Source organism: Acanthaster planci, linkage group LG03, assembly GCF_054643075.1.
Source record: "Acanthaster planci isolate LZ-2023a linkage group LG03, COTS_SCS, whole genome shotgun sequence".
In the NCBI taxonomy this organism is placed as follows: Eukaryota; Metazoa; Echinodermata; class Asteroidea; order Valvatida; family Acanthasteridae; genus Acanthaster; species Acanthaster planci.
In genome coordinates this window covers 24558224-24569474 of record NC_141779.1, presented here as the reverse complement: position 1 = coordinate 24569474, position 11251 = coordinate 24558224, and the positions used below count along the sequence as shown (strand labels likewise).

Genomic DNA, 11251 nt, shown 5'->3' with positions numbered 1-11251 from the left:
CGAATTAAAAGCTTTTCCGGGAGAATTCGGGGAAAATGTGAACAGTGCATAAGCCTTACTTACTTTACAGACTAAAACAAAAATGAACCGGTCAGGCCTATACCTGTCTAGAAAATGGATAAATGATCGCTGTTCGTTCACGACCGATGTTGGACGTCCGAAAAGGGGGAACTAATGTCGACATTCGCGAAATATTGAGGGCGTTATCAAAACTGAATATGGAGCCCGAAAAAGTACTGCGCACCTTATATTTTAACATTCCTGTTGGCGACGACAGGCCCGGATTCGGTTTTTTTTTCAGTAATACCCCTAGAAAGAGAAGTTTTGTCCTATTATCCAGATAAATAACTCTCATAATATTAATGCTAAGTATGATTTAATTGAAAGAATAAAAATCCCTGCCTCATTGTAACTTCAAATTAAATTAACAAAAATAAATTAGCAAAAGGAAACAGAAAATGATGAGAAGCCAAGTTATTGCGACTAAAAGTGTTTTTTTTTCTTCAAACTGCATCACTATATCAGAGTAATTAATGCAAAAAATTCCTCTTTCAAGAAATACGGGTAGATTTTTCAGAAGCAGGGCATTACTGATGCCCGAAATGACGTTTGCAATGTACGTTCACAAATTATTGTGATGCACATTGACAGCCGATCCGATCTCGTTTACGACGACAAATTGGTAGATTTAAGGATAAATTTTGGTCAAAGTACTATGTGCGTGAATTATAAAAAAAACCAAAACACACCTCTGCTCTCTCGAAACGCTCTCATTAGCACTTCTGTAACGTTGATGGCGCTATACTGTTCACTTAATCAAAATGGCGGCCCGCTTGAGGATGTGTTCATACACGTCCCTTACTACTGAGACCCATTTGTATAAATTGTAAATTGTAGGCCTGCCTTACAAAAGTTGTAAGCCCCTAGGCCTACTTATCTTCATATGTTATTGTAGAGTATTCCCTCACCAACTTAAATGTATCTCATGTGAATGCGTTATCTGATTAAGGTAGGTGTACTAACAAATGTAATTCCAATGTTTTCACTCAGGTTTTGGTTTTGTGTTATTGTTAACGTTATTTCCTGTAGGCCCCTAATAAGGAAACAAAGTCCACTTTCTCAAACTAACTATAACATTTTGACCTTAAGGAACCATTACTCAATCCTGATAGGCCTAGTTTGGGTAAATTTTGACAATATTTAAGCAAGAAATCTTCAAATTTCTACCCGAGTTTTGCAAAAAACAACCACTCAGTCAAATCACGCCATTTTGTTCTTCATCCGGTTACCCCTACACAGGCTTTTGGGATTTATCAAAACACATCTCCATCCAGGTCAAGGCACCAGACTACATTTGCTTATTTGTCGTTCACAGCTACCTTCAGGGCAGTCATGTACGCTGCCGTTTTATCCAAACATTTCTCTCAAAAACCAAAGCCCTGTTCTCTTTTCTTTCTGACTTGAAAGAGGACATCACCAACAATTTGATTAGATATTTCGAAAAAGTAGAATTTGTTCCCTTATAATAGGAACAGGGTGCTAAAGGTAATGAACCCCATACTATGGGCCCTAGGCCCCCTAACAGTGCATTAAACACTAAACAGTTACTTAAGTTAGGATGGGTTACTCTGTTATTGCAGTAATTACAACATTTCCCGATCGAAGTAAGGATTGCTAGCTCACCTTCCTCAATTATCCTGTCCTTGTTTAACGCTTTTTAACTTGATTCAGTAAAATTTGTTTGTGGTTCAATTTATTTTCCTCTACGATGGCCTTTAAAGCACTTTGTTTATGATTAAATAAACAGAATGATTTAGGGTTCAGAGAAAAGAAAATAACTTCACCTTGTGATGATATTCCATTTTACCTGTAATTGACACCATTTTTCCAGTGTCCTCAAAGATTCCACGCACCAAGAGAATGAGATGAGAATAATTACTTTGCATCATGCATCACCTCACACTTATTAATCCCGCAAGGAATGACTTCATTGTTTCACCAGAACTGTTTTATTCCAAACTTAAATGCAGCAACAACTTTGACAATAATCTTATTATTTAAATTGGTGTCTACAGAAGGAATAATAAATAGGCTATATGTACATGTAAGTTTATATGTACCCCCAGAACTGTGGGTCCAACGCCCACCCCACTCCCACAAACTGGGAGCACTCGGACTTCGGACCCCACAGTTCTGGGGGTAGGTCTATACGGGTATCGCAAATTTCATTTTCATGGTGGACCCTTTCTTTTATAGATGTCTGAAACAGTTGATAAAAATGTCTGCTTTCTGAGTTCTAATTCGTGAAAGTTATTGCTTAGACCAGAACAATTTCATTCAAAATTTATGTTAGAAATTCTAAATGTACATTGCAAAATTCTTTAAGTTGTATAAGAAAAGCAAAAACAATTGAGACTTTAAAACAGTCCCAAATCCTCCGATCTCAATATGACTTTACATACACCCTAGGGGCTTAGGGTTAATGCCAACATAATTATTCACTTTTAATTGCCCCGAAGAGTAAAAGTACAATTGATACAAGTCTATTTTAATGGAAATTGGGGGCGCGCTCTATGCTGGCAAACAGTTTTCCAGCGCTGAAGCCCTTATTTTGATTCTTTTGTGGTTAAAATGTGTCTTTAGACACCTTTGACATATGGGAATCCAGCAATGTATATGTCCAAGGGTAGGGTGATGTTAAAAGAGATATTGAATGGTAGGTAATGACTGACACAGTGAAGGAATTTGCAATTTTCGTAAAAATTAAATCTTTTATTAAAACTAGAACTCACTGGCTACACAACATTCAAAATTTTGATACCGCGATAATAGAGTTACCATTACCGCAATGATATAGGAACCAAGTATACATGACTTAGGATACATATTGTTTATTCATATTCATTCATAGTCATAGGCCCCTACCATGCCCATGCCGATCAAGTTAATGAGTCCGGCCATGGAGCTACACTCATCTGCAAAAGCTTTGGGCCAGTTTGTTTCACTTGGATCTGGATCATGATCAGTGGTCTGTCATTGGTTCACTGACACCAAAACCCACCTACATTGTAATGGATGGAGCAAACCAGTGATAGGATGAAAGATTGAGATTCAGAACCGAGTGAAACACACTGGCCCAAAGATAATCATAGAATATAGGGCCATGCAAGAACCATGTTTTTGTAGGTGATGGTTGTGCAGTAGGGTTGGACTATGGGATTCCGATTTGGGAATGTGAGATTGTCTAGTAACCGTAAAATGTATGGCCACATGCGAATATACTTCCTACAATCACTGGTAACAATGTTGAAAGAGTTCTTTTTGAGAATGAAGCAACATGGAATGAATGGGGATGGTTGAAAAGTTGTAAGTCCAAACTGAGTACCTGGTTGGTGATGTCGAGAGAGAGTGAATTTTTCCATTGTTACACACAAGAGAAATCCAACAGATCTGGTACACGTACCAGAAGAACCAGAAAGGACAGCCCCACACAATAGTCCCTGACATTCTTAAATTTTTTGGTGGTGTACAGTTCATAATTCGAGAGTGAAGAGGGCATCCTATAATGCATAAACAAAAGTTTGTGCCCAGAAAATGAGCAGTGTCACATACAACAGTAGACGACATGCCACTTGTGCATTCCTAATTTTGCTCAAAAGGTTTTTCTATTAAAAGTAACCCTCCTATGGTTTTACAGCACAAATGTTCACAAATGCCCACAGTCACTGGTGAGCATGTAGTTTCTATATGGAACTCAAACATGCACAGGTTCAGTGTGTACACAGTAGGTTGTCAGCACAAAATGACCCAGGGTCTTTTGTGCAGTCCTCTTCACTGCATTTGGTTTACTGTACAATTATGCACATTAAACAGTGAAGCACAGTTCTTGGGCAGCACAAAAGTGCAATCTGATATTCCTGTGAGGGACAGTTAGTGCAGTGCACAACACAACACAGCCATGTTTCTTTGAGGTGCTTACTAAATGACCCAAAGAGTGACTTCAGCATAGGAGGGTTAATTAATTGAATAAGAAAAATTGTATTAATAGTCTTTTCATCCAAAATTTATTCGTGTAAAATTTCATTCTTGTTTTCAATTTAGACACAAACATGTACTTTGTGTTGGAAATATGTTGCAATGCACATTCAGCCTTAATACACATTTACAGGCACAATCCAAAATGACACATTTCAGAAAAGTCTTTTGCCGTGGTAGTGCGACATACACAGGTGTCACAGTTTTTATACAATTGTATTGGGAAACGTTCAAATTTCCCCCAAAATCATTCTTTCTTGCCTCCTCAACCTCCTTTTAAGTAGGTTTTCACCAAAAAATGTTCGAAGTTAGGGGGAAAAATAATTTTTTGATTCATAACTTCTCCCTAGAGGATCATTTTACTACCTTCAAAATACCCCAAAGAGGTCAAAGGTTGGTAACATCCAAAAGCTTGTTTCATTCTTAGTCCCAATCTTGCGAGATGGTTTTACACAAACTGAACTCTGGAGGAAAAATGAAAACATGACATCGCACAAAATCAAAATGGCCGGATGTATGTACAGCACTTGTATCATGATTATTTAGACCTTACATTCCGTACCACATACGTAGGATACTGGTGACAGCGTATTTGAAATAGATGTGGCAATTTTTGGATAGACTGTAGACAGGAGTGAGTTTGAATCTTGTTTCTGTCTTGAGTCTTTGAATCCTTATCCTGCTAATGTATTCAGCTATACAAGGATGGTGCAGGAGTGACGTCACAGGCAAGGTGCATGTGAGAAATAAAGGTGAAGAACAGGTGCCGAACAAATATTGCAGATGAAGACAATGACAAAAAAATTCAGGGTGCGGATGAAAAACTTTGTGAACCTACAGGTGGCTTTATCCGTCAGATGACTTGTAGCATGACTTCCTGGAAACTAGTTTTGGAAAGTGGCAGCACAGCAGTTTCTGGGAGCTGGTTCCACATTCGAATGGATCATGGGTGGCAGGAATATTTGTATGAGTCTATAAATGCATCTAGTACACTGAACTTCAGCTGATGGTCATATCTTATATTCTCTTGTCCTGCCACACTTAAATTATTCCGTTGTCACCTGGGGTGACAATGAATTAATCACAAGCATTGTATCGTAATTTGTAAACTGTGTGTTAATTACTGTTAGCCTTGTATGTGGTTATATTGTTCAGTCCCTCTGTAAAATTGTTCTTAGTCTGTAAAAAGGTTTTGGGAACAAAAGCATTTTGCTTCACTGAATATCTAACATTCCTTAATCACCTTCACATGTCATATGAACTTCATTAGGGTAAAATCTGTTTATGTTAATGTAGACCCTAATGTTGTCAATATCCTTTTTCTTAAACTTGTATTGAGGTGACCAAGTACATGACGTTGAAATAAGTGTTCAGAAGTAAAAAAAAGTCAAATTTTCCTGTCATGCGGTCACGCTGTCATCATTGGATGCCATCAGCCGATCTGTGTAACGGCTTGATCTTTGTGTGATCAGTTGACCTTACTAGATTTGTGGATAATTATGCCATCAGCCGATTGGTTTTCTTTCCAATTCATGGCTGCAGAAGATGTTTCAAAACAGGCATGACAGGGATGTGATGTGATAATGCCCACTGTGTGAAAACGCAGTTTAATCCATTCCTTGGTCAAGTGTCTATGTGCACTCTGGCATACAGAACTCACTATGCACGTGCGCCAAGTCCATACAAGAAGATTCTTCTCTGGACTACTTGCTCAAGGAATATTCCATTCAGTGGATAGGGATATTCAGAAAAACGAAAGTGAAATTCCTCAACAAAATCCATGGAAATCGTATATTGACTTCTTTGGACTCTCCGACTAAAAGGGGATTTGCATGTATGAATGGGAATAAGTACATGTATGTGCTTGGTTGTCTTCAACTAACATTTAAGGCTGGCTCAGGAGAATGAACCCTGATAATGCCTTCACCTGCAGCTCGGGAGTAGTTGTGTCCATGCTCCTTAATTAAACGCACATTTAAGACTGGCTAAGCATGTACTTTTTCCCTTATTATACTGTAGTACATGTACACTCGACATATGTTAATAATTTCAGTCAGTAGTTGATTTTTGTGTCTTTGTTTTACTATGTTTTCATTGACATGATCTCATTTTGTTTTAACAAGGCATTACATATACATGGCATAGTTGTCATGTCTCTCATGTGACAAGATGGAGTCACAAGCAATTGAAGATCAACCCTGTGTTATTCTGGAAGACGATGAAGACACCCACAACCTTAGTCCCAAGTCAGAGCCTCGCAGTCCATTGTCAGCTAAAATGGATCATCGTAATCAGCCTAATGCTAGTGAAATAGTGGACGAACAGTCGGTGACTGGCCAGGATGAGCCACTTCGATATCAGTGTACGGAGTGTGACTTCCATTCGACCAGCTCTCATCAGTTGGAAAAACATATCAGAACACACACGGGTACGTGGATATCAATGCAAAGTATTAGCCCTTCATGTGAAAGTCCAGCAAGTTGTGTCCAAAATTACTGCAAAAAGTACAATTTAAGCAACACTCACAAAAAAATATACCCAGTCAAACTTTCAGCATGTTGTTGTGTTATGCTGGTGTATATTAAATACGTGTAGTTTGTTCTTTGGTGTAAAGCGATTTTTGACATTTTATTTTGTTTCATTCATTAAAATGCATCAAAAACAGAGAAAAGCCCACGGATTGCCCCAAAGTGAAATCACTATACTAAGAACTGTCGTCACAAACAAAAGCCAAGACAATACATTACAAATAAAAAAGACCATGAGGCATTCTAATACATGCAATAATCATAATGATAGTTATCAACATGATATTTTAGGGTTAACTTCTTAAATGTTCTGGTAGTGATTTGCTTAAATGGCAGTCCTTAAAACTCTAAAATTCATAGACCTTCAGTTGCTGTAATTCTGTTGCTTAATCTTCTAGTGATCTGTGATTTATTTCATAATAGATCATTTCATTTCATCCTCAGGTGAGCGTCCATATTCCTGCACTATTTGTGGTTTTGCATTCTCCCAGAAAGGCAACCTAACCCGTCACTTCCGCACCCACTCCGATGAGCGTCCTTTCCAGTGCCCTGTCTGCCATTACAGCGCACGCAGAAAGGACGCCCTCATTGCTCACCTGGATACGCATCGTCAGGAACGTCTCAATGTTTGCCCCTACTGCAATACAGCCTACAAACAGAAGGCATCACTGAAGTACCATCTGAAGAGGTGTGGCTATCAGAAAATGGGCGGACCCCTCAATCAGGTAGATGGTCACGGGTCATCATCCACATCAGATCCTTTTTCATTGTATGAAGGTATGAGATTTATTCAGTCAGAACAACTTTGTATGAAATAACAACTAACGTGAGATTTTAGATCTCCACATTGGACGTACAGTCAGTGAAGTGTCTTTTGTGGCATCCAAAATCCATGGAAAGTGTTTTGGAATTAAACTTTTAATGACATGAAGTATACTTTGTTAGTATATTTTGTCAGTTCCGTCTACAGAGTCAAATATTTGGTGCTCATTTTCTGTTTTGATAGGAGTTCGATTAGAACATGGTGGGGGACCATCTTTCTCTGATAATCTGAGATCTCCATCAGATGTTGAAGTGGAACTTGCCGAGTGTGATCACGGAAAAAGAATTAAATTCAGTCATGGTGAGAATACACAAAGTGTTAATTTCCTTAAATTGTCTATTTCACTACAATTTCAGAATGTCAGTATTGAGTACATGTACATGTATGCCATATAATCAGATTGCTAGAAACATCCAACGTAAATTGAACACAGGCACAATTTGTAAGTGTGGTTTTCTTTGGAATGTTTTAATCTGTATGTAAATGCTGTATGTCTTGTAGATGAGGAGTCATCTCGAGATTCAAGCCAAGACAGGAACAGTGGTTTAACAGACACAGCTAGCAATGAGGTATTTCTCATTCTTTCCTTTGGAAGCACTGAATCCTTTCAACATTGGACCTATCCTTGTAGCATCAGTACCACTCTCATGTGAGTGTTCAACTGCAGGTGTATTTGAATTTTAGGATTTAAGTCACAACACACCCTACTGGTTGAATGCCCCTGTCCCTCCTGCATACCTGCCAACCTGTCGTACTCCTTCCTGAGGTCAGGCATCCCCACATAATAGATTAGAATTTGAAATGAACTGATGGCTCATTTAAATACCTTTTAATCTATTGTGTGGTATTGCCTGACCTCAGGAAGGACTACGACATCAGTTCTGGTCATCAGAATAGTAGAATCTATCAATGGCTGACAACAGTGGATTAGGCCACCATTGTTGAAGATTGTTGTCATACATAAATAGAACATGTAATAGTCTGATGTTATATGTCATTATAGTCTTATATTTTCAACTTCCTGAGGAAACTTTTTTCCCATATGTAGGACTTGGAAAAAGCTCTATCTAACGTCATGCAGATGTATGGTTCAGAGATGTGCTTGACAAACCGTGCCAGTACGAGCCTTGAAGGAAACATTCATGTGACACCTACAATAACTGCAGTCTACTCACAAGCACCTATGGATGCAGAACGAGAGACAGAAAACCCCCAACTTCCCTCCAAGAATCAGCCTCCTGCAAGGAACCAGATGTCACCTTCAACAAATAAACACAGCGACCACTCATCAGCTCTAAGGTACAGAGGCACCATTGATTTGAACAAAACGAGGGATTTCTTGAACAAAAGTTCCTTGGTTTCTCACGGTAAGACTGGAGCCATGCAAGGGGTGGCAGTCCAAGATGGTCTTGATGGCGGTAGTGAGACAAGCGAGTCAAATGACAGTTTGAGTCACCATGACGAGCCAGTCGCTTCCTCGAGCCACGGACACTTGCGTCAGAAGCCACACAGTTCCACTCGCCCCAGCAAAATCCAAGACAAGGCCGACTCTACCGAAACAGTCAACGTGAAATCGCCAGCTTATGATTCTCAACAGCACAGAAATCCAAGAAGAGCTGTCGCTGACGAGTCAGGGGAACAACTCTGCAGAAATTGCAAACGGGAGCTCTCAGGTGCCGACAACTTCAAATGTGAACACTGTGAGATCATATTCCTTGATCATGTCATGTATACCATTCACATGGGTTGTCATGGTTTTCGTGATCCATTTGAGTGCAATATCTGTGGGCATCAGTGTAAAGATCGATACGAGTTTGCTTCACATCTTGCAAGAGGCAAACATTTGTAGGCTAAACATATTTTATAGCATATACGTATGTTTTGAAAGCAACTCTATTTACATTTTTTTTCATTTCCTTTTTTCTGTGAACCCAGAGTTTTGAAGGTGTGCCATTTTTAGATTTATGTTAAAATTTGTTCACTCCCACTCATGGTTTCAGAGCATTTCTCTTTTGTGGTTCCAATTCTCAAACACTGCAGAAAGAACAGAGCTCCCAGAATGGTGTCAAAGAGTATGATAAAATCATCTTTGTGTTGGCTTTTTTTTAGTGCTTATAATTTATTTATTTTGAGGTATTCACTATGATTTATAAAAAGCATGAATATGAAATATGTTAGCTGATACGATTGGTAATATGCGGAAGCAAACTGCAGAACATTTTTCAGAATTTTGCATGAAAAGTAAATTTTATGGGTAAAGTGGAAAGTATTGAAGTTGAACATGTATGGATACCAAGAATGACCTGGTAAAAACATCTAGGTCGCTTCCTACATGTATGACATAATGGCTCAGCAGTATTTGACAGGCTAAAAAAGCCCTTTCACGTGATATTGTTGCTATAAGTGACCAGAATACAAGAGCATTTCTTTAATGAGACTTGTTTGTTGTCAGGGTTGATTTCACTGCAGTATTAGAAAGGTACTAGTAAAAACATGGGTACCTGTACTGATAAAATATTTTCGGGGGGGGGATCAAAGCACTCGGCAGCAACCTGACAAGCCATCAGTAGGGAAATGGGCCGATTCTGAATTAGAGAATTTCTTCTTAAATTGGAATTCACGTTCGTACATGTAACTTGCATCCCAAATTGGAAGTGAAGAAATAACAATACCTAGTCCCTTGTACTGCATGTGTGCTCATCCATTGCTTAATAATTCCCTTGTTTGTGACTCGTGTGGGTTCAACAAACAGGAATTTCTCATTTTTTTCAAGTACATGTATCGCACACTGGGAAAAAGTCAAAATCAGATCAGACGAGCGATGCTGTGCAGTGGTACTGTATTTTTCTCTGTTACTTTCAAAATAAATCATTCTACCACTTGTTTTGCCCCCCCCCATAATTTTGTCACCAATAACATGCATAAGATTGTGAAGGTAAGATTAAGGCATGGCCTTTCAAGCAAATAAAACATAATTTTCAAATAAGCTTTCACAATGATTTTTGAGTGGCGAATGAAATGTACAAGGCTGGCTGACAAGCACTGCATTACTGAGACAATGACTATCATTTGGATCACGTGAGGGCGCACTACTTTAAATATTTACATGGCGATGTTTCTGCATATAGTACCCTTGGCATACTTACTAGACCAAACTAGTAACGGACCCGTATCGAGAAGTTTATACTCTGGGCGGTTTTTAAGTAACATTTTACCCTTTACCTTTCATATTTTGAGAAGCCTGTCGGTGAATTTGGAGATGTTTTGTTGAGTCATTGTTTTGTAAGTTTGTTGGGAAAGAGTTCCGTATAGCCTATACTACGGCCAAAACATGTATCCAAAATGGATATGCCCTCATGCTGGGTCCAATGATGAGTGAAAGTAGATCTTCAAACTGGAATCAACGGGTACTATAACAAATCTTCAAGTTTTTCATCAGTAACATTAAGGGGGGTTAAGAATGTCTGTTTTAAATGTAGTTTTCACTCCTCAGTGTAGAGAATTAAGTAGGCCTTTGGCCTATTACTTTCTTTTGCCTGCACCCGCTGGTCATGCTGCTTCAAACCAACTTTAGAGTTGAGGCCGAATATCGAAGGGAGCAACTTTATTAAGGGAACTATTCTATTAAAGAAAACAAAACATTTTATTTTTGGTTACGTGCAGAACATTATATTAAAATCTTTCTTTCCTAAAAGCATGTTGACAAGTGATTCTGTTTTTCGTCTGTCTATTGAGTGTGCTGATGGAGTGACTTTGCGTGCCTTTAAGCTTTGAGGAAACGTCACTTTGGCCTGGTCATGCCTTGGCCTTACAGTGATTGTTCTAGTCAGATAGTAAGTAAGAGTAAGTGCGCAGGAACTTTGAG

General features: G+C 38.8%; 1 protein-coding gene across 1 annotated transcript; it reads left to right on the top strand.

The window, feature by feature from the left end:
* Window positions 1-799: 799 nt before the first annotated feature.
* On the top strand, window positions 800-10071 carry LOC110973019 (uncharacterized). Its single transcript, XM_022223380.2, has 6 exons — window positions 800-1009; window positions 6159-6463; window positions 7008-7340; window positions 7570-7686; window positions 7888-7955; window positions 8435-10071. The coding sequence occupies exons 2-6, from the start codon at window positions 6205-6207 to the stop codon at window positions 9233-9235; spliced, it is 1578 nt and encodes a 525-aa protein (XP_022079072.1). The 5' UTR covers window positions 800-1009; window positions 6159-6204; the 3' UTR covers window positions 9236-10071.
* Window positions 10072-11251: the final 1180 nt, after the last annotated feature.